This window comes from Schistocerca serialis, chromosome 12 (genome assembly GCF_023864345.2).
Source record: "Schistocerca serialis cubense isolate TAMUIC-IGC-003099 chromosome 12, iqSchSeri2.2, whole genome shotgun sequence".
NCBI lineage: Eukaryota > Metazoa > Arthropoda > Insecta > Orthoptera > Acrididae > Schistocerca > Schistocerca serialis.
The window spans coordinates 122,307,498-122,332,333 of record NC_064649.1 but is presented as its reverse complement, the minus strand read 5'-3'; the positions used below and the strand labels follow the sequence as shown (position 1 = coordinate 122,332,333).

Here is a 24,836-nt window from a genome sequence, read left to right as displayed (position 1 = left end):
CGGATTTATTATGTAAACTTTATCCTTCATTGCTCTCCACAAATATAAATCGTGCAGGGTTAAATCAGGACTTTGAGTGAGCCAGGTATTGTTGCTAATGACTCTGCCGTGGAACACATGCAAACAAACATTGGCTGTAAGAGCCCTTGCTGAATCTTGTTGAAAAAAAATGTGAAACTTCAATCTCTTTCATTCAGCTCATTAAAAATGGTTATAAAATGTTTTGAACATATCTTCCATAATTAACTGTGACATTAAAAAATATTGGGCGTATTATTTGGTCATCACTAACTGTGCACCATACTCATATTTTCTGCCCGTGAAGGTGTTCCTCTTGAAGCAGAATAGGTCTGTCAGTGCTCATTGTTGACAGTTTTGGGAATCACCAAACCCTTGTAAATGAAATCGAACCATGTCTGGAAACATAATGAAGTAAGGATCCATTTCACTTTTATACATTTGTTTGAAAATGCATTTGCAAAACCTAACCCTGTGCCCAGGATCACTAGGTTTAAGTTCTTGCACTACTGTTACTTTATAGGACCTTTGCTCAAGTAACTTAGCAGCTGTTCATAGAGAGATGCAAGAAATTTGCATTTGCTGTGAAAGGAGTCCAAGAGACTTTTTAGGGGAATTTTCCAGACACTATACAGTGTCATCTTGAGCTTCTGTGAGCACTGTACGTCGTCTATTATGCTTCTTGTCATGAATACTTCCCATTTCACAAAGTCTATTCACTCATTTGTGAATTGCATCACGACTGATTTTGAACACCTGGAACAAACGACCTCTCACCAGTTGAGTGGGCTCTGTACCCATATGAATCATAAATAAACACTCATTGTGGGACGGAATAATTCAGTCTTGGCATTGTTGCATTCACAGACTTCACTGTTACACTCATGATGTTTGTTTCATTGTTCAAAAGATACTGTCTGAAAAGGCCATTCAACTGGAGCCAGAAAAAAAACAACCCCATGTGTGGTCATCAGATAAATGGAACATCCTGTACAACTGCCTGAGTTTTAAGCGATCTAACAATTCTACGTGGCCCAAACTGGGTAGTGCATTGTGAAATGTGACATATCTCCAAACACCATAGTAGTGCTGCAACTTAATTCCTTTCACACATATTACTACAGAGTGGCATGTGAGTAACATGTTGAGGTTGTAAAATTTGGCAGGTAGGGTGTGTTATCACTCTGTTAGCAGATAATGTTAAATTGCTCTTTCTAATATTTTCGATTATGTACACAAAATAATATGCTACAACATAAATTATGTACTTCATTGTGTTTTTTAGCACTGGTGGGCTACCAAAACTGAGAGTGCTGGATCTACGAGAAGGGTTTGGCCTGGACGATGAGACGTTAATTGCCATAAGTCGTGGCTGCCCTGCTTTGCGGAAACTCATTGTCAGAAACGGTCGGCTGTTAACTGATGTTGCTTTCTCTGAGATCTACCGTCTGGAATATCTTGAAACGTAAGCAGTGTTGTTGACTTTGCAATGTAGTGCAGACAGAGGAACAGTCTGAGTAATCAAATTGTAACTGGTAAAGCTAGTGATACTTGCTTCAATTACTTGCACATGTGGTGACTGAAATAGTGTTAAGAATTATTAAGTCGTTGCATTAAATGTAAATACTCTGCTAGCGATGTCACGAAAACCATGCAAGAAACGTCTTAAGCTACTTGTAGTGTGCTATTTGTTTGGATATGTAAGTGATTATACAGGGTGTATACAACCCGGGAGATCCGGGAATTTTTTCATCCGGGAGGAAACTGGGAAAAACCCGGGAATTTTTTCGAATTCTGGGAATTTTCCATTGTTTTAGTTTTCAGTTAAATTTTTGTAATTTTGACCGGTAAGAACTGATACTCTAAGAAAGGATATTACTGTATCATGTTACTGCAAAATACTGTAGCAATAAAAGATGAATGAGAAGAAAAAACAAAAATAAAACTTAAATTGCAAAGGAAATACGCCATATACAACAACAAAACACAGTACTCATACATACGAGCGTCTGCCAGCAGCAAAATGTGTCAAACGCTTTAGGAAGACAATGCAATGCTTCATAACAGCAAATTGCCTCCGATGAACGTGATGTCAACTGTTTATATTAGAGTCGTTATAGCAGTTACGAGCATGCTCATGCGCATGCGCAGTTGAGTATCAAGTATTGTCTCGGTTCGGAACTATCATAGATCCTGGGCAGAAGTGGATAGTCTCCACGTGACCTGTGTTTACATTATATTGTGATCTTGCTGCTTCCTCTTCGTTAATGCTCTCATGTCAAATGAAAACAAAACGGATTTCTGTGGCCGGAAGCTATCAAGTGAATTAAAGCGCATTCACATAATTACGGAAGGCAAAAATTTGTTATTAGTTTCAGATTTTATTTTATTTCCACCTTTCTAACAGTCAAACATTAATCCCCTTGCAGAACAATGAAGTTGTTTTTGTCGGTTTGCTAAAGAAATTTGGCTTTTATTAATCTTTTCGGCTGAGGTAGACAATGTATTGGAAATGAAATGTTTAATTCCACAGTACTGGCTTGTTTCAACTGTTCGCTGCATTTCAGGTGCACGTTTTCATCTTCTAGCACGTATGGCATGAAGCCATAATAAAGAACCAAACATGAGATAATACAGTAGTGGTACTCCAAGAAAATTTACATCCCGAAAACCACACTGAAAAGTTTATAATATCATATCGAGGACTACTTCATTGGGAATGTTGACATATGAATGTGCACTTTAAGTATGTACATTAAATGTGCACATTCCGATGCTTTTGGGATATCCTCTGATGTCTTATTTCTTTCATGGCATAATGTAAGTTCTTTTAATGTTTTACAGTTATGAACACACGGGCCTCCTACATCATCGTAGCTGCGCCTGTCATCTGGCACACTCTGGCAACTGCTGAAATGAACCTATTTCTAACAGGTCACGGGAAAATATTGTGAATGGTGGCTTGAAAAGCGTTACTTTCAAAGTAAATTTCCTTTTACGGAAGTTGAACCATGTGCGAGAATGTACGATGAATTTCGTAAATCAAAGAGCATTTGACTCTCATTTAAAAATCAACTCTTTGATGATGAGCCATTCAGAAGAATTTCGAGCCCAGCAGATCAGACATTTATGTCGTTATTAAAAATTTTACTGGCATATTTGTGTGATGTATCTTAAAGTGTAACTCATGCAAAAAGATCAACATTATATTTGGAAGTTTAGCTTCTCTCACAGCTTATTAACCTTAAGAGACCAATATTATATGTGAAAACTTTTCTTTTCTTGTAGTAACACTATGTATACCAATTTAAATAATTAACTGTTTTTGTTTCTGTGTTTGCACTACTTAACAGAGATTTGACTAATTGGCTGACTACATCACGTGTCCTATGCTCTGAATATCCGCTGTCATCAGCTGGTGACATCACGTGACATGAGCTATGACTGGCTTACCAAAGCGCATCGCAATTTCGATTTAAATGCTTGGGAAAGTAACATGAGGGTTTTCATGGAATTAGAATTTATACTTTCTCATCAAAGATCTTTCCAAAACGTGAATTTTTCCCTGAGTTTCGTTTTGTAAAGTGCTGGGAAATTCTACGCCCGTGTATAAAACCGTAACCATTCAAAAGATTGATAAGTTTTACAGTTCTGAGCGAAAGTATACTGTCACTTAACACGGAAAAATGTGTTTTGACCCGGAAGAGATTGTACTTTTAGTCGGGAAATCCGGGAATTTTTTTTTTCCTTATCCGCGTATACACCCTGTTAGACTTAAAATGCAACTACACAAAAATTAGGTAGAAGTAACTCTGCCTACATTATGTACATCATCATTATCATCATCATCATCATCATCATCAGTGTTCTGCCCAGAAGCAAGATTTCCTGTGGTAACTCTCCACGCTCTTCTGTCTTTGCCATCCTCTTCAGGTCCACACAATTTTCCCTTCCCTTTTGTCTTCTGTCATCTTGTATTTCCTTCTTCCTCTCAAACTCCTCCCATGAACCAGACCTTTCAAAGCTTCTGTTAACAATCACTCCCATCTCATGGAATTTCCCTTCTAGTTCCTTTCTCTTATAACCTGCAGCGGACTTCACCTCTCATCTGCGTGTCCATGTGTCTGCCGCATAGAGTGCCATACTCCAGACAAAACACTTATCAAGCCTTTTCCTGAGATCTGTATCTAGTTTGCCACATAGTAATCTCCTCTTTCTATTGAACACCTTCTTCGCTATAGCAGTGTGAGTTTTCACTTCTAGGTGGCTTCAGAGTCTTCAGTAATCGTGCTTCCAAGAGATTTAATGTCCTTATTTGACTAAGAACACCTTTTCCTATCTTAATACATGTCAATCTCCTTCCTTTGCCAATCAACATACTCTTTGTTTTTGTTATACTGATTCTCATCCCGTATTCCACACAAGCATCATTCAGATTATTTAGCATTTTATTTACAGTTTGTTCACTTTCTGTCACTAATACTACATCATCAGCAAATTGTATGTATCCTATTCTCTTTCCACCAATACGCACTCTTCTTTTTCCATCTAAGCTTTTCACAATAATCTCTTCCAGGTATAAGTTGAGCAATAAAAGGGAGTCTAATGCCCCTTCCAATGCTGTTTCCTTGAGACATTCCCAATCTTTATTCTTACTTTCTGTAAATATACACTACTGGCCATTAAAATTGCTACACCAAGAAGAAATGCAGATGATAAATGGGTATTCATTGGACAAATATATTATACTAGAACTGACATGTGATTACATTTTCACGTAATTTGGTTGCATAGATCCTGAGAAGTCAGTATCCAGAACAACCACCTCTGGCCATAATAACTGCCTTGATACACCTCGGCATTGAGTCAAACAGAGCTTGGATGGCGTGTACAGATACAGCTCCCCATGCAGCTTCGACACGATACCACAGTTCATCAAGAGTAGTGACTGCCGTATTGTGGCTAGCCAGTTGCTCGGCCAGACGTTTTCAATTTTGGACAGATCTGCTGGCCAGGGCAGCAGTTGAACATTTTCTGTATCCAGAAAGGCCCGGGCAGGACCTGCAACATGCGGTCATGCATTATCCTACTGAAATGTAGGGTTTCACAGGTATCGAATGAAGGGTAGAACCACGGGTTGCAACACATCTGAAATGTAACGTTCACTGTTCAAAGTGCCATCAATGCGAACAAGAGGTGACCCAGACGTGTAACCAATGGCACCCCATACCATCACGCCGGGTGATACGCCAGTATGGGGATGACGAATACGCGCTTCCAATGTGCGTTCACCACGATGTCGCCAAACACGGATGCGACCATCATGATGCTGTAAACAGAACCTGGATTCATCCGAAAAAATGTCGTTTTGCCATTTTGTGCACCCAGGTTCGTCGTTGAGTACACCATCGCAGATGCTCCTGACTGTGATGCAGCATCAAAGGTAACCGGAGCCGTTGTCTCCAAGCTGATAGTCCATGCTGCTGCAAACATCGTCGAACTGTTATCTCAACTGCTAGTGATACGAAGCCATTTTTGGGATCCAGCACAGCGTTCTGTATTACCCTCCTGAACCCACCAATTCCATATTCTGCTAACAGTCATTGGATCTCGTAACAGTCATTGGATCTCGACCAACGCAAGCAACAATGTCGTGATACGATAAACCGCAATCACGATAGGCTACAATCCGACCTTTGTCAAAGTTGGAAACGTGATGGTACACATTTCTTCTCTTTACACGAGGCATCACAACAACGTTTCACCAGGAAACGCCGGTCAACTGCTGTTTGTGTACAAGAAATCGGTTGGAAACTTTCCTCATGTCAGCACGTTGTAGGTGTTGCCACCGGCACCAACCTTGTGTGAATGCTCTGAAAAGCTAATCATTTGCATATCACAGCGTCTTCTTCCTGTCGGTTAAATTTCTCATCTGTAGCACGTCATCTTCGTGGTGTAGCAATTTTAATGGCCAGTAGTGTATATAGTATACAAATTTTCTGTCATTCCAATCTACTGCTTTCCTCTTCAAAATATCCATCAGCTTGTTCCATTGTACTCTGTTGAAAGCTGTTTACCAAATCAGTGAAAACAGCATAAATTTCTCTACTTTTCTCAATATATCTTTCCCTTGTGATTCTTAACAGGCCAGTATCATCTTGTGTTCCTTTTCCTCTTCTAAATCTGAACTGCTTGTCCCCAATCCTTCTGTCCGACTTACCTTGTAGCCTTCTATTTGGCAGTCTCAGCAACACTTTAGTGGGATAAGAAATTAGACTAATAGCCCATTTTTTGGTATTTCACTCTTTCTCAGTTGGTATCATTACCATTGCAAGGAAATCGTTGGGCCATTCCCGTTTGTCTTATACACTATGTAATGAAAAGTATCCGGACACCCCCAAAAACATACATTTTTCTTATGAGGTGCATTGTGCTGCGACCTACTGCCAGGTACTCCATATCAGCGACCTCAGTAGTCATTAGACATTGTCGGAGAGCAGAATGGGGCACTCCGCAGAACTCACGGTCTTTGAATGTGGTCAGGTGATTGGGTGTCACTTGTGTCATACGTCTGTTCATGAGATTTCTACACTCCTATACATCCCTAGCTCCACTGTTTCCGCTGTTATGGTGAAGTGGAAGTGACACATACAGCACAGACGCGTACAGACCGACCTCGTCTGTTGACTGACAGAGACTGGCGACAGTTGAAGAAGTAGGCAGACATCTATCCAGACCATCACACAGGAATTCCAAACTGCATCAGGATCCATTGCAAGTACTATGACAGTTAGGCGGGAGGTGAGAAAACTTGGATTGCATGGTCGAGCGGCTGCTCGAAAGCCACACACCGTGCCGATAAACGCCAAACAATGCCTCGCTTGGTGTAAGGAGCATAAACATTGGACGATTGAACAGCGGGAAAATGTTGTGTGGAATGACGAATCATGGTACACAATGTGTGTGGTGATATGATGGCAGGGTGTGGGTACGGCAAATGCCCGGTGAACGTCATCTGCCAGCATGTGTAGTGCCACCCTCCCAGGAGACACCGCCTTATCGTAGGCACCTTCAGTGCCGGACGGGAGGGTTTGCGCACTCTGACGAAGTCGAGAGCTGTGCAGGTTGTAGCGTAGCTACCGGCAGGGTCAAGGAAGCCGGATTGGTCAGACAAAGTGTGTCCCACAATGTATTTGGGGGGGGGCTCTATAGGCGTAGGGAAGCCAACCCTCCTAGGGGAGTAAACCTTAAAAAAATTCAGGTCCTCCAAGTCAAGGTTGGGTGTGAGGCTAACAACCCCACCCCAGAAAAAAGTGCTGTTTCGGATACTATACACGTGCCTCGGAACGGAAAGGATTGCCTGTTGATGACCTGGCAAGAAAAATGGTTAAAGAGAAGGTACACGAATATTTGGATAGCCACCTGGAATGTGAGGACACTCAAGAGGCCTGGCAAGCTACAAGAAATTGGGAATGAACTAGATAACTATCAAGTGAAAATAGCAGCAATACAAGAAACTAGGTGGAAAGGGCAAGGAATGATAGCATCGGAGGAACATTTAATGATGTATAGCAGTGGAGATAGAGGCTTTTATGGCACTGGTTTCATTCTACATTGGTCTATGAAGGCTAATGTAATTGGTTTTATGGCAGTAAGTGACAGAATGTGTTCTCCAAGGATAAGGGCAAAATTAATGAACATTACAATAGTGAATGTCTATGCTCCTATGGAGGAGGCAGATGAAGTAGCAAAGCATATATTTTATGCCAAATTGGAAGAAGAAATTGGTAAAATTCAAAGGCACGATGTGAACATAATATTTGGAGACCCAAATGAAAAAAAAGGGAAAGAAGAGGTATATGGAAGTTTAATAGGAAAGGAAAGCCTACACAACGACAGTAATGATAATGGGCTCAGACTGATAGACTTTGCCAGTGGGAAGAACATGATAATAAAAAGCACGTATCACCCAAGGAAAGATATTAAGAAATGTACATGGGTATCACCAGACGGGAACACGAGAAACCAAACACATCACGTACTCATGGACAAAAGGCATGCATCAGATGTTATGGAAGGTAGCAGCTGCAGAGGGGCAGATGGAGACACAGACCACTACTTAGTATGAATTAGATATAGGCAGAAGACAGATTTGATGAGAAACCAAAGGAATAAGATAAGACTGAAACACAATATACAAAGACTCCAAATGGAGGAAACATAGGAAGAAACTAGAAGAGATATTGGAAGCAGGGAGAAACACAGGGAATGAAGATAATGTGGAAACTAAGTGGGAGTTGTTGAAAACTGCCATTAGCGTAGCTGCAGAAGAAATACCGGGCAGAGAACTACACAAAAAGGTGTTTATATGGTTCGACAAGGAATGCTTAATGGTAATACACAAGAGAAATGAAGCGAGGCGGAGAATGTTGCAAAGGAATACAAGGTTAGCAGCAGAAGAATACAGAGAAAAGAGGAAAACAGCGGATAAGCTTTGTAGGGTAAAGAAAAGGCGGCATGAAAGGAGAAGGATAGAGCAGATGGACGAAATGGAAGACAGTAAAGAGATCAGAAGGCTCTATGAAAGAACAAGAGATTTGAAGAAAGGTTTCCAGCTGTGAGCAGTTTTCTATAAGTATAAGAATGGAAATCTAATTTAGGATAAAAGCAAAGTTCTAGAAAGGTGGCAGAAGTATTTTACTGAACTGCTTGACGGGAAAGAAGGGGATAAAGAAGAAGTAACCGTGATTGAGAATGAAAGGGAACAGGACTCAGAATTGGAATTAGAATCAGATGTAGAGGATCGGGAAGAAGAAGTAGTACCAGAGTTAGAGGAAGTGAAGAATGCTATCAAGAGCCTAAAAAATAATAAAGCAGCAGAAGAAGATGGCATAGAGGCTGAATTATTAAAATATGGGGGAAAGAAAATGGAACACGCAGTCCATGAATTGGTAAAGGAAATATGGATAAAGGAGGTAATGCCTAAGGATTGGAATATGGGAATTATCTGCCCATTACATAAAAAAGGCGACAAGTCAGAATGTAGCAGTTATTGTGGAATCACTCTCTTGGATGTAACATATAAGATATTTAGTTAAATTTTAGCCTCCAGGCTTGAAGGGATGATAGAAGGGATACTGGGGGAGTATCAGGCTGAATCAGACATTTTTATTAAGACAAGTGCTAGAGAAGGTTTATGAGTATGACAAGCAACTACATCAGCTGTACATAGATTTTAAGCAAGCGTACAACAGCCTACACAGGAAGAAAATTATACAGATCATGAAAGAATTTAGAATCCCACTAAAATTGGTCAATTTAACAGAAATGACAATGAAAGCAACAGGGTGTAAAGTAAGAATAGAGCAAGAACTGTCTGGTGAATTCCAAGTACGGAGGGGGCTACGACAGGGAGATGTGATCTCTACTGTGCTATTTAACTTTGTTTGAGAAAAGGTGATGCGGCAAATGCCGATAAACCCAGGAGGAACAATACTTAATTGGCAAGTTCAAGTGGTACCATATGCGGATGACGTAGCATTAATGGCAAGGAATGTAAGGGCACTAAAGGGGAACTACGATGCATTAGAGGAAGTAGCAAGAGAAGTAGGTTTAGAAGAAAACATAAACAAAACAAAGTATATGGTGATGGGGGAGCCCAATATAAATGGACAAAAGAATTCAATAGTAATGAATGGGAAAATATGAAAGAGTGAAAACATTTAAATATTTAGGTTCTGTAATAACGGAGGTCGATAAAGTAGCAGTAGAAATTCAAAAAAGGATAGCGAGTGGAAATCGTTGCTATTTTGCCTTGCAGAATGTATTTAATTCCAGGAATGTTAGTAGGAATACAGAAATTAAAATATAAACGACCATATTAAGACCTATAGTAATGTATGGATCTGAAGATTGGGTATTGACATTAAAGGAGGAGAACTGGTTATTGAGATGGGAAAGAAAGATAATGAGTGGAGCAGTGAGAGAGGAAGATGGCTGGAGAGTAAGGACAAATGTAGAACTACAAACACATTTTGGACAGATGGATATTGTTGTTAAAATTAAGCAGGGAAGAATAAGATGGGCAGGACATGTACAGAGAATGCCAGAAACTCAGGAGTGTCAAGAAAGTTTTCATGGGAAAACCTGACGGGATAAGGAGACCCAGGAATAGGTGGATGGATGATATGGAAGAAGATCTAAAGGTGATGGGAATAAGAAATTGGAGAAGGAAGGCTATGGACAGAGAAGAATGGAGGCAGTTGATACAGGAGGCCAAGGTTCTTCAAGGACTGTAGAGCCAACCATGAAGAAGATATGTAGTGCCAACAGTTAAATTTAGTGGCGGTCATTTTATGGTGTGGTCATGTTTTTCATGGAGGGGCTTGCACCCCCTGTTGTTTTGCATGGCACTATCACAGCACAGGCCTACATTGATGGTTTAAGCATCTTCCACTGTTGAAGAGCAATTTGGGGATTGCATCTTTCAACACAATCGAGCACCTGTTCCGACTTCGTGCCAGGCCTCACGGACCGACATCGATACCTGTCCTCAATGCAGCACTCCGTGAACAATGGGCTGCAATTCCAGCACCTGATTGAATGGATGCCTGCGAGAGTGGAAGCTGTCGTAAAGGCTAAGGATAGGCCAACACCGTATTGAATTCCAGCATTACCGATGGAGGGCGCCATGAACATGTAAGTCATTTTCAGCCAGGTGTCCACATACTTCTGTTCACATAGTGTATCTCATTAAAGAGGTAGACTATTTCCTTCTTTACCCTGTTTCCCAAATTCTTCAACACTTATGCTGACAAGTTATCGATTCCACATGCCTTCCATTCTTCATCTTCTTTAGTATCTTTCTGCTTCTGCTCCCAAGATGCTGTGCCCCTTTCCATCTTCTGGCACACATTCCTCCTCTTCGAGCTTGATTTCTCTTGGTATTTGATCGATTTTATACAGACATTCCGTACACTCTTGCCATCTGCTCAGAACCTCCTGTTGTCCTTCAACTAATGTACTACCATCCACTCTTTCTATTTCCATGTTAGTTTTCCTTCATTTACTTAAAAAAATTATTTCCCTAGCTAATCTGTACATCATTTCATACTTTCCTTCTCTCTTCATTTTCTTTATTTCCTCTGTTTTGCCTTTCTTTCATCTTTCTCTTGCTTCTTCAGTTTCTCTCCTTAAGAAGGGAAAATAAAGTTTTGTATCTAAGGAAAGATTACTCTGTGGCTTTCTTTTCCAGAAAACTCAGTCAATTGCTGGTTGCATATGTAAAGATCTTGTTATGCCTCGTGGAAGGAGAGACGTCTATCAGTACATGTCAGAATTAGGCAGTGGCAGGCTCATGACCCATCAAATCTGCTGTTTCTCATTCTGCAATGTCGGTATTTGCATTGTTCAGGATATTATGACTTTTAATTGATTATGGAATCGGTGGGGTCGGGAGGGCCGGATTTGACACTGTAGGGGGTCTCAACTGTCCTTAGTGACAAGCAATCGAGAGGACAGATACATTGATCACTCGGCATAACAGGACCGTACAACCACGTGATTTACATTGAGTCGGGAAATGGGTCATTTGCAACAGTGAGACAGTGAGACTTCTGTAGCACCGCGGACTGTTAGTACTGCTATCATTGTTATGGCCTGCCTTGACACGGCAACAACGAGGCAGTGGTGTGCCCTACTACATCACTGGACGTGTGAGTGGCACATTGTCTTTTCAGATGAGTAGTGGTTCTCCCTAGAGCACACAATAGACGTACATGGATGCTCTGACAACGAGAGGCCCCTCAGTAGTGGGATTGATGTTTCGGTGTAGGGTAAGGTCCAAGGTATCGTACCTCTCAGCTGTCCACCCTCGTGGCCCACGTTTGTGAGTGATTGACAGAAAAAAAATCCTGAATTTTGAATGATGCTGTACAACTTGAAATATACTAATGTTAATCAATGCAGAAGATTGTGGGTTTTATCTTGTCTGACGCTTTGAAATTTTTTAGTTTGTATTGAAATGACTTTGATCATTAGTTTTACTGTATTAACTGGTTTAAATGTATTTTTTTTTAATTTCTATTCCTTTGTCACGTCATTTTAATCAGTGTATTAACTGTTTCAGTTCCTCTCGTTTTTTCTTCCTGTCATTCTTTTTCCATTTGGAATCTTTGTGCTTGTTAATTTAGTTATGGTTATTTCTTCCCTTTTATCATATTATATTTTTGTCCACCAGAATTTCGTTTTACTTATAATCCCTTCATTCGTCTAAATCTTCATCTGTGCTATTTTGTGCATAGTGCAATGAGAATTTTTGTTTTAAATGTTGATACGATGATTGCAATCCAAAGAAATGTACATTTTTTAACGAAATTACATTTTTGACCCTGTTGCACAGTCGTCTTGAATAGATTATTTCATCTTTTGTTTTTTAACCGCTAAATCGGCATTTTCAAATGTTTAAATATTATGATAAATAAATGAAAGTAATGAAATTCTCATGCATAAAGATCCCGTGTGGAAAAAGAATTATAGGAAGAAGAAATGTGAGCAGTTGAAACAGTTAATATGCTAATTAAAATGTGACAAAGGAATAGAAATAAAAAGTACATTTACACTAATGATCAAACTCATTTTGGTACATATTTAAAAATAAATTTAAAAATAAAAATATTACGATCACCTGACAAGGTTCAAACCCACAACCTTTTGTATGTGATGAGCACACAATAACCATTACAGTGACAATCTGAGTAACATTTCTATTTTTAAAGCTAAATACCAAAATATTTTTTTGTCAGTTACTTGCAAATGACAGTCCATCAGGGCAAATGGCTGCAGGGTGCGATACCTTGGACTTTAACCTACATCACTTTGTATTCGGTTTCAGAAAGTTGATCCCACCATTGGGAACCTCTCCTTGTGAGAACAACAAAGATTGCCAAATTTCGGTTGTTTTGACATGCATGCCCAGAGTCTCATGTGATGTTATGGAGCTCCATTGAGTACACAGCATGGTCACCTCTGCTTAGCGTAGCCTGTAATTGGGACAGCGGGTAATACATTTCTGACACGGTAGGGCCAGTGGCTGTGACCTTTCTGTGAGGTCTGCTCAACAGTATCTTTAAACGGGATAATGTGAGACCTGACTGACCTCGATATAGAGGATGTTAAATGTTGGTCTCGCTCGAACATTCTCCAGATCTGTCACCCATTTAACTTTCAAGTGGGTGTGCCAATTTTCATAACACAAGTGGCCACACAACATACTTCATAGACATGTAAAGGATGGCTATGTATCTATTACCAAGGTCAGCATATATGAGCAAAACCACAGTTTAATCTTAGTTTAATTGAACAACAATAGAATAAACTTACATTAGCTACCGTATTTACTCGAATCTGAGCCACAATCGATTCTAAGCCGCACCTGAAAAATGAGACTCGAAATCAAGGAAAAAAAAATTTCCCGAATCTAAGCCGCACCTGAAATTTGAGACTCGAAATTCAAGGGGAGAGAAAAGTTTTCGGTTGCACCTCCAAATCGAAACAAAGTTGGTCCATTGTAATATGAGACACAATTTAGATCGAATGAATGACTATACAGCTACAGTAGTTCGGTACGAGTCGTAAGCTTCACAGTTACCAGGTAACCATTGCTGTGTGTCAGGCACTCCTTCCGTATTTATACGGGTACCCTTCCTTTTCCATGTGCTTCGTCTGCTTTGAATCGATTGCTTATTTTTCTTTGATCTTAGCAACCATCTCTTCTCAGAGGTAGGAAAAAATTCAGAACGTAGAGTTGGCCATATTGATAAACATCCTTAACAGTCTTGCCAGTCACATTTTCCTAGTGCAGTGAAGCGCTGCAACATTCGAAGATGAACAATATGGAATTTGTATTTACTTCGATGGATAGTGTATGAAAATGCAGTGGTCGAAATCGGGGTGAGGATAAAAAAGCTCGTCTTCCACATTTTTTTAAATTTATTTACTGACGGAGAGGTTTTGGCGCCAGTATTTATCTTTGTGCCTGCAAAGCATGCCTATGTAGTGCTACATATATTCGACGGCAGAAGTTAATTGTAGCGGCACCTACCAACATTTTTCAGAACTTCTGCTTACTTTGCACTCGATTCTTAGCCGCAGGCGGTTTTTTGGATTACAAAAACCGGAAAAAAAGTGCGGCTTAGATTCGAGTAAATACGGTACATCACTGTTTAATTAAGCAATAATAAAATAAACTTTCATTGTATCACTCTGTTGTTGCAGTGTGGTGACCAGCTAAGAGCATTAAACATCCCATTTGCACCATATCCCCGACGAAGACTTATTCCATTACTAATTATCTCATATGCAACTGCCTCATTAATGGGTTGTGCTGCTAGCTTGCAATCTGGATCATTTTCTTGCTTGGTTCTTATATTTTTTCTCATGTGGCTGGCTATTTATTTTATGTTACTGCTTCTCACTTGGACATATAATAACACAGCTTATAATTGTGTTAGCTTAAGCAACAATGAAGGAAAAGAAGTGCACTCGCAAATGTGAAACAACAGTGGAATGTTAGAAACCAGTGTTCTTTATTGTTGGCAAACTTTATACATACACTCAAGGGTTAAAACATTTCGTCGTGGGATCTCCGAGAGACCAGCACTCTACCACTACAATTGATACTCTGGAATGGCATACCTGCATTTGTCATCTGAAGTTGGCTTACCTGCATTTGTCATCTGAAATGAGTTCGACTTGATGCTCAGCTGGGTTGTTACTCCCAGAGAAGGCAACTCTGTGTACTAAAATTTGCTCCCCATATAGCCTCAAATCTCTCCCACAAGACATAGCCCTATCGAAGACAACTTGAGTGCCTGGCAGTAGGGTTTGCATTCTTCAGCAAAATCATGAGCTTTGCTGCGGTAGCATAGAGGCTGGTAGAGTCACCCGAGCCAGACAAGTCGACAGAGGAGCCAGATGAATCATATTTCACATAGTGCGGGGAAGGGGGGGGGGGGGGGGGGTCAGTTTAGGCGAAGAGAAGCAAACATCCCTAGGGGAGGAAACTCCCAAGGAAAATCCTGGTCCTCCAGGGCAGGAGTTGGGCATGGGGCCAACAACCCCACCTCGTAAAATGGAATTGTTGTGGATACCACATGTTGGCCTCAGAAGGATACAGATTACAGCATGAAGACGAGACAAGGCAAAGAGAAAGGTTAATGAGAAAGAAAATCGATAGCGTGATAGCCACCTGGAATGTGAGGACACTTAAGAGACGTGGAAAATTACAAGAAATTACAGAGGAAATGGGTAAGTATAGAAAGAAAATAGTAACCCAAAAAAAAAAGTAGTGGAAAATACAGGGGATGATTGCATTGGACAAAACACATACTGATGTATAGCGGAGGACATGCAGACCATCCAGGTACTGGCTTTATTGTACATAGCTCAGTGAAGGCAAGTATAATTAGCTTCAAAGAAATTAGTGATAGGTTTTGGTCTTCGAGAGTTAAGGCAAAACTTTTCAATGTTACGATGATGCGTGTGACTATGCCCTAGGAATCAGATGGAGATGAAAAGGGTGCATATTACTCCAGAGGAAATCACCAAAGTACAAAGGCATGATGCACAAATGATCATTGTGTATCTGAATGCAAAACTAGAGGAAGAAGAAGTGTATAGAAACATAATAGGAAAAGAGAGCCTGCATGAAGTCAATAATGAGGATGAACTAAAGCTGATAGACTTTGACAATGGTAACGAGGTGATGATAAAAAGCACATGGTATGCAAGGAAAGATATTAACAAGTGTACAGGGCCACAGTACCAGATGGAGTTACAAGAAACCAAATAGACAATGTAATTATAAACACCACGCAGCAGAAGTTATGAAAGTTAGTAGATGTAGAGGGGCAGACAGGGACACAGATGAGAATCAGATATAGCCAGAAGATCGATATGGGAAGAAACGAAAAGAGTAGGGGAAAAGTGAAACACGGTATAGAAACTCTCCAAAGTAAAGAAAAACAGGAAGAAATTATAAGAGATCATTGAGACAAGAAATAGTACATAAAAAAGGGAATGTGGAAACTAAATGGGGATACTTAAAAAAGCTTTCAGTGCAGGCATGGAAGGAGCATTATGGAGGAATACCAAAAAACAGTGAAATGTTTTGAATGCTCCCTGGAAGTACAAGAGAGAAATGAAGCGAGACAAAGAATTCTGCTACGGAAAAAAAGACTGGTGGTGTAAGAGAGAGAGAAGAGGAAAGAACTGGATAAGTTACATAGGATAACGAAAAGGCAGTATGAAAGGAGGAAGATAGTTCAGTTGGATAAAATGAAAGATGATGATGAAACACGAAAGTTTTGTGAAAGGTCTGGAGGTATGAAGAGACGATTCCAACTGAGAGCTGTCTCCTGTAAGGGCAAAGATGGAAACTTAATTGGAGGTAAAAGCAAAGTGGGAAGATGGCAAGAGTATTTTGCCGAGTTACTTGATGGAAAGGGGGGAGGGAGCAGAGAAGTAAATCTTGAATGAGGAAGAGGAGGAATTGGATTTGGAACTGGAATTAGAATCGGAAGTGGAGGAGCAGGAAGTTGAACTACCGGATTAACAGGAAGTGAAAATGCGGTTAAAAACTTAAAGAATAGTAAAGCAGCAGGATGGCATAGAGCCGGAATTATTAAAATTTGGGGGAAAGAAGATGGGGACTACTGTTAATTACCTAATAAAGAAAATATGGATAAAGTGGGGGGAAAGGATTGGAGCATGGGAGTAATTTGTCCCTTACATAAGAAAGGCGATAAGTCAGAGTGCAGTAGTTACCGTGGAGATGCTCCTAGACGCAACATGAAAGGTGTTGACTGAGAGTTTAGCCTCTCGTCTAGAATACCAGGTGGAAATGGTACTTGGGGATTATCAAGCTGGATTTAGAAGAAATAGTTCCACAATGACCCTCATATTTTTATTGAGACAAGTGCTAGAGAAATTTTATGGAGATGACAACAACTGCATCAGATGTACATTGATTTTAAAGAAGTATACACTTTCCAGAATGATATTTTCACTCTGCAGTGGAGTGTGCGCTGATATGAAACTTCCTGGCAGATTAAAACTGTGTGCCGGACCGAGACTCGAACTCGGGACTTTTGTCTTTCGCAGGCAAGTGCTCTACCGACTGAGCTACCCGAGCATGACTCACGCCCCGTCCTCACAGCTTTACTTCTGCCAGTCTCGGTGTGGCACACAGTTTTAATCTTCCAGGAAGTTTCATATCAGCGCACATTCTGCTGCAGAGTGAAAATCTCATTCTGGAAACACTCCCAAGGCTTTGGCTAAGCCATGTCTCCACAATATCCTTTCTTTCAGGAGTGCTAGTTCTGCAAGGTTCGCAGGAGAGCTTCTGTAAAGTTTGGAAGGTAGGAGATGAGGTACTGGCAGAAGTGAAGCTTTGAGGACAGGACGTGAGTCGTGCTTGGGTAGCTCAGTCGGTAGAGCACTTGCCCGCAAAAGGCAAAGGTCCCGCGTTCGAGTCTCGGTTCGGCACACAGTTTTAATCTGTCGGGAAGTTTCAAGTATACACTTATTATGGACGTAACCACTGTATTACAAGAGAAAGAAACTGTGATTTGTCAATGTTAGAGGAGCACGTGACCTTGTACATACACCCCTTCTTTTAGATAAATTGGAAAAACTTGGTGTACTGTCTAGACTGATATTGTTATCAGTACCCTGATCTCTCAAAGAAAAATTTACATTAATTCAGAGGTATTATGCATGGTCCCTTTCTAGGTTTGCCCAAAGGAGCAATTATAAGTGTTTACCCTTTATGCGCATGAATTGGGAAACTCAATCTCTGCCTTCCAGAATGTTACACACACACACACACACACACACACACACACAGAGAGAGAGAGAGAGAGAGAGAGAGAGAGAGAGAGAGAGAGAGAGGGTGGGGGGGGGGGGGGGGGGAGCTTTGGCACACACTATAGTGTTGAAGAAGACACAGTGGGTCTGTCTTTGGAATTCTTTTCTTCTTCTTCTTCTCCCCCACTGTCTTTTAACAAGGATGCACAAATAAATAGTCCTTATTTTTAGGCAGTTTATGGCAGTAGCATAATAACTTCAGTACTTTGCTTTGGGGGCTCTGTGGTTGTGTTAAAATGTTGTTTTTGTTTTAATAAATAAATAAATGTCTTTCTTTCTGCAGCTCTTTCTTTTTGTAAGTATACCTGTTATCCCTGCCCCCCACCCCCACCCCCTGCCCACCCACGCCACCAAAAAATCTATGGTAGACTGGAGTTTAACTTCATGACACTTTGTCTACTAATTGTTCGTAATTATTTGATTTACTTTGAAGATGCTCTGTTTCACAGTTGATCACCAGCAGTAAAATTCATTACATTTTTCTCTATCCTCCTGTTCACAGATAAAAGGAAGAACTCTTGGGTTTTGTTTCAGACTGGACGTGTCGGGCTGTACAGGTCTTGTTGGAGCCCTAATCCCCTACCTCACTGGACTACACCGACTTCAGACTTTAATAATGGAAGACATGGAGTTTCAAGAGTTGCAACCAGGTCTGAGCAGTATTGTCGAACTAACAAGTTTGCGCTGCCTGACACTCTGCTATTCTTTTGTTACTGGAGTGCCGTTTGACAAGTTTCCAGGAAAACTTGTCAATCTCAGGTGAGAAAAGAACTCCATCTACATGATTACTCTGCAGTTCACTGTCAAGTGTTTGACCGAAGGTTTATACAACAGCTTTCACACTTTCCCTATCGTTCCACTCTCAGACAGCATGTGTGAAAAATGAACACCTTAATCTTTCCCTTTGAGCCCCAAGTTCTCTCTTACTTTATTACGATGATCATTTCTCACTATGCATGTCAAACGTCAACAAAATAGTTTGCCATTCAGAGGAAAAAGTTGACGATTATAATTTTGTCAAGAGAGATTTCTGCTGCAGAAAATGTCTTTTGTATTAATGATTGTCACACCAACTCAATTATCGTACCCATAACAGGTGTGATTGGTGATATGAATGTCTTTATATAAGGATAGTTACGTGTCCTCTTTGTCTTTAACAGCAGAATAACTAAATAAAATAATCTCAGATTCCAAGCCCCGTTTTTTGAAATCTCGAATGACAGTTGACACAGCTCAACAAGCAAGAAAATTTTGCAGGAATATGAGAATAGTTACGTTCTGTCAGTGTATCTAGATGGGTAATCAGCATGTGTGATTGTAATACGGAGGACTCGAGTTTGATTCCTAATGATGCCGGTGATTTTTCCCTGGAGGGTGGACTGGAACAGAAAAAAACGTTGCGTTGAGAGACCAATTGAGGAGCTATTTGATGCGTTCTAGTGGCTCCTGTCAGAGACAGCAAAGGACTTGGAAGAGCAGTTGTACGGAATGGACAGTGTCTTGAAAGGAGGGTATAAGATGAACATCAACAAAAGCAAAACGAGGATAATGGAATGTAGTCGAATTAAGTCGGGTGATGCTGAGGGATTTAGATTAGGAAATGAGACATTTAAAGTAGTAAAGGAGTTTTGCTATATGGGGAGCAAAATAACTGATGATGGGTGAAGTAGAGAGGATATAAAATGTAGACTGGCAATGGCAAGGAAAGCATTTCTGAAGAAGAAAAATTTGTTAACATCGAGTATAGATTTAAATGTCAGGATGTCGTTTCTGAAAGTATTTGTAAGGAGTGTAGCCATGTATGGAAGTGAAACATGGACGATAAATAGTTTGGACAAGAAGAGAATAGAAGCTTTCGAAATGTGGTGCTACAGAAGAATGCTGAAGATTAGATGGGTAGATCACATAACTAATGAGGAGGTATTGAATAGAATTGGGGAGAAGAGGAGTTTGTGGCACAACTTGACTAGAAGAAGGGATCGGTTGGTAGGACATGTTCTGAGGCATCGAGGGATCACCAATTTAGTATTGGAGGGCAGCGTGGAGGGTAAAAATTATAGAGGGGACCAAGAGATGAATACACTAAGCAGATTCAGAAGGATGTAGGCTGCAGTAGGTACTGGGAGATGAAGAAGCTTGCACAGGATAGAGTAGCATGGAGAGCTGCATCAAACCAGTCTCAGGACTGAAGACAACAACAACAACAACAACATAGTGGCTCAAGGGCCTAAAAGCAGACAGTGACCATAAATTATTCTGGTCAAGGTTAGAGTTAAACATGGCTTGTAATTTCTGTAAGGCCTTGCCATTTTTGAGACACAAATTGCGTGAAAGTTGGCTGAGAAATTCTGAAATGGCTGTATGTAAACAGCGTAAACAGTTTTAGTAAAATGTTGTTTAGGAGGGTACGATCCCATGATGACAGCTTCCCCCCTCTCATCCGTGCATGGTGTATACTTTTTGTCCCCCCCCCCCCCCCCTTCCGAGCACATAAATATGTTGGAAGATGCCTGCGAAGTCTCTTAATGACAGGCTATATCTAGTAATCCTACTGGTCTCAATCCATACTGTGAGCAACATAGGCATTATAATGAACTGCACAGTACTGGACTTTATCAAGATCTGTATTTAAATTGTACTTGCGTATTCCTTCTTTTCCTTCTTTACCCTCTCTCTCTTTTTCCTTCTCCTTGTCTGTGTATTGTCACCTTATTTCAGGTTATTGCCTGATCCTTGTTTTGTGTATATGAGGGTGAATCAAAAAGTAAGTTATACTTCCAAGTTACGGCCGTGTATTAAACGACATACACGTAGTAACACGGCTATGACAACATACAATGTTAAGTTCACTTTTCCACATAGTCCCCAAGAGACTGTAAACATTTATCGGAATGAGTAACCAGCTTTTCGATTCGAGATGCGTGGAGATCTCCTCCAGTGATATGTAACCACTTGGATACAGCAGCTTTCACCACCTCCTCATTTCGGACGTGTAGTGTACCATGGTCCTCTTTCATCTTGCCAAACACATTATAACTGCATGGTCTGGACCATATGGAGGATGTTGCTGTACCTCCCACTTGTATCGTTACAGCAGTTATGAGCTTTGGTGGGCCCGAGTGCAGTGTCGCGTTATCACACAGCAAAATCACACCCGTGCTCAATTTTTCGATGCCAAGTTTCTTTATTGCCTTGTGCAAACAATGCAGCGTTTGACAATACAAAACATAGTCGATTGTCATGCCTTCTGGGATAAATTCCACGTGCACCACACCCTCCGTGTGAAAGAACAACGTTGCCATCACCTTTTCTGCTGAAGGTTGCACCTTTGCATTCTTTTGTTGTGGTGATGTGTGCACCTGTTTCATGATGTTCTCTTTGTTTTGTGGTTGAAATGGTGGACACATGTTTCATTCCCTATGATGGTTCGCTGCAGAAACTTGTTGCCCTACAAAAAATACTGTTCCAAAATTGTCAGTGACAATTGGAAATGCCCCATGTGAGCATCAGTGAGCGGCTGTGGGACCTATCAGGTACACAGTTTATGATATCTGAAGTGCTGGTGAACAGTGGAGAGTACACTGTTGTACGAAATAATCAGTATGCTGCAAATTTCCTGCAGTGTTATGCGCCGATCTTTTCTAATGATCTTATCCACACGGTCGACATTTGCAACGGTAATGGACATCGTGGGCTTGCCTTCGTGATATTGTCAGTGACATCCGTGCATCCGGCATCAAATTATTTACGCCACTTTACAATAGCTGGGTGAGACATTGAATGCTCACCATATACAGCAATGATTTCACAATGAATTTCTATGCACCTGAGCTGTTCAGCCCACAGAAATGTGATCATTGCAAGCACATCCAATTAGGAGTGAACATCCAGTTGATGCGCCATTGAGCCTAGCCCATTTGCACATGCAACACGGCGGGATACCATACCATCTGCCGTATCGGATGTGTCAGCAGTTACTGTGTGTGCTACACGTAGGCCACAGTCACAACACACAGCGTGCTCTTGCGGCGAGCTGAAGTTCAATTCTTTTATCTTGGTGGCTCGCGCATGCCCGCCCAGACGCGGGAGATTGCTGCGTTGCCAGTTGCATACGACGCACGCGCCAATAGAAGCAACGCCAAAGTATAGTATAGTACGCAATCTTACGTTTAGGGGGGAGTGCGCAGTTTATGAAGTAAAGCCACCACGGCCGCATTAACCCTTTCGCTGCTACAGAGACGTGCTCCCCGCATTCCACGCTGTGCGCGATTTTGTCATCACTGCACTGCTCGCCTGTGCTGACACATGGTGTTCTGACTGCTTTGACACACTTATCATTCGATTTCACAAAAACATAGATCAGTCGACGAAAACATTGAATATGACATTGCCAAAGCAGCGAAGCAAAGAATTGCGTCAGACAATCAAGTAGCTCGGCAATGTTCGAGCCGAAACTCTGCTCTAAATAATACTTTTAATACTGTCGCAAAAGAATATATCTCAATATGAATAGTAAAACAGCGACTGCGGAAGAGAAGATATATATACAAAAAAGATAACACAAATATTGTATGTGTGCCTTTTCATTGTTTGTAATTTCTGTGAAAAGAAATATTGGAGGACAAAATTAGAAAAACCAAAAACTTATTATGATTATAATGAAGAGACAAAGCACTAGAAATTTCAAAAATTACATACAGACAGATAAAATTCATGAAGTAAGACACTTCAATATTGTTTTGAAATAAAGAAAATACTAAGCACCAAACAAGATTTGAACTCAGAATCTTCCGCTTAGCAGCCAAACACCTTACCCATTATACTAGCGCAGCTCTTCATTCAAGAAACGTCCTGGAGGACTCTGAAATGTCAAGCAAAATACCGACACACACTGTTGCTATGACTATGAATTACTCACATTTCCTCAAAGTACAATAGGAAATAAACAATTACCACTGTTCTTTATTACGAAAAAGCGGTTCGTGAGAATAATACAGACACCTTTCCTTGCTATCGCCTGACTTAGGAGGCTTACTACTTGTTTGGTTTAATTAATTAATAGAATATGAAGCAATTGTTATAAAGAATGCTTTTTCCAAACTTTCTATAAAAGAAAGTCTGCTATCAAGAAATTGCTTTTGTTCAATTACTTTATTTATGACTGAAGAGTTTCTAAAACTGAAGACACTCGTCCGTGCTCCTGCACTGCAGTCAATCTCTGGCAACGTCGTTATCTGTTCATTGGCTGACTGTGTTTTGTGAAGTCAGATGCACAGAATGAACCTAAACTCGGCCACCGTCATAAATGATGCGCACTATAGTGTAAGTTACTTTTCGATTCACCCTTGTAAATCTGAGCATACATTTACACAGTTGACATGTCTCATCAGTACTGTTGTACAAAACTTCGCTTTATAGAGCTACCTTAGTTGCATCTTCACATTGTCACAGTTACAGCAGTGTTTCCAATTCTCATCGTAGGCAGCTGAGAATCCGAGGGTGTCAGGGTGACCCTAGATCAATTGACGGGCTGGAAGAGCAGATGCCCAATCTTAAAATCTACGGCAACTTTGAAGCGGACGAACCGTCTTATCTCATGGAAGATCATAAGCATGATGCGGATCTTGCAGAAAATGAAGAGAATGTGGAGCCTAATGCTGCAGACAAAGCGCAGGATGGAACTTCGGAGAATGACAGAGACAGTGACGCTGATAGTATCAGCAGCAGTGATAGTGAGAGTTACAATAATATTTGGGATGAAAGCAGCATATCTGTCCTTTTCTCAGAGGATATGTAAAAGTGATATGCTATTTATATGGGAATATGAATCTCAGTACCGAATCAAACACCTGAAACTCCAGGTTGGAATTGCAACAGTATTAGGAAAAGATAGATTGCTACTCACTGTAAAGATGAACCATTGAGATCCAGATAGGCACAATGAAAAAACTGTTGCACATTATAGCGCTCAGCCAAAGCCTTCGTCTCAAAACACACACACACACACACACACACACACACACCTAACCTCATACAGACATTGAGCACTACCACTGGTAGTGCTGGCCAGAATCTACGTCTACATCATTACTGGCCAGAATCTACATCTACATCATTACTCTGCAATTCACAATTAAGTGCTTGGCAGAGGGTTCATCAAACTACTTGTAAGCTACTTCTCTGCTATTCCATTCCCAGAGAGCGCACAGGAAAACCGAACACATAACTCATTCTGTGTGAGGTCAGATTTCTCTTGTTGTATTATGATCATCATTTCTCCCGATGTAGGTGGGTACCAACAAGATATTTTCACACTCTGTGGAGAAAGTTGGTGCTTAAAATTTCCTGAGAAGGTCCTATCACAGTGAAAAATACCTTTATATATACTAAGATGGTATCTGTTCTTTCGGACATGTCCGAAAGAACAGATGCCATCGGTGACCATGCAGCTCGTTAGAATGAAATTACAGTGAAATGAACACCCTTAGCTGCTTACAGGCGTTGACGTACGTCAATGGGGACAGACGAAAATGTGTGCCCCGACCGGGACTCGAACCCGGGATCTCCTGCTTACACGCACAAACAGAGCCCGAACTCTTATGGGAATCAGCAACGCGCTGCGAGTAATGAGTATAATGGGCGGGGGCACTACGAATGTAGTGCGGGACAATACGTTGAGAATGTGGGTTTCGCGGGAGGTGTGTCAGAGATAAATCCTCGCAGTCACACTATCCTCTGTGTCTCAGATGGATAGAGCGTCTGCCATTTAAGCAGGAGATCCCGGGTTTGAGTCCCGGTCGGGGCACACATTTTCATCTGTCCTCGTTGATGTACGTCAACGCCTATAAGCAGCTGCAGGTGTTCATTTCATTGTAATTTCAAAAATACCTTTG

General features: G+C 40.9%; 1 protein-coding gene across 1 annotated transcript in view; it reads left to right on the top strand.

The window, feature by feature from the left end:
- LOC126428205 (F-box/LRR-repeat protein 7-like) overlaps positions 1-24,417 on the top strand; it is a 109,085-nt gene extending 84,668 nt beyond the window's left edge. The window contains exons 6-8 of the mRNA XM_050090118.1: positions 1,304-1,483; positions 18,478-18,702; positions 23,425-24,417. Coding sequence (XP_049946075.1) covers positions 1,304-1,483; positions 18,478-18,702; positions 23,425-23,740 — 721 coding nt within the window. The 3' untranslated portion in view covers positions 23,741-24,417. The remainder of the gene's footprint in view (positions 1-1,303; positions 1,484-18,477; positions 18,703-23,424) is intronic.
- The last annotated feature ends 419 nt before the right edge of the window (positions 24,418-24,836 follow it).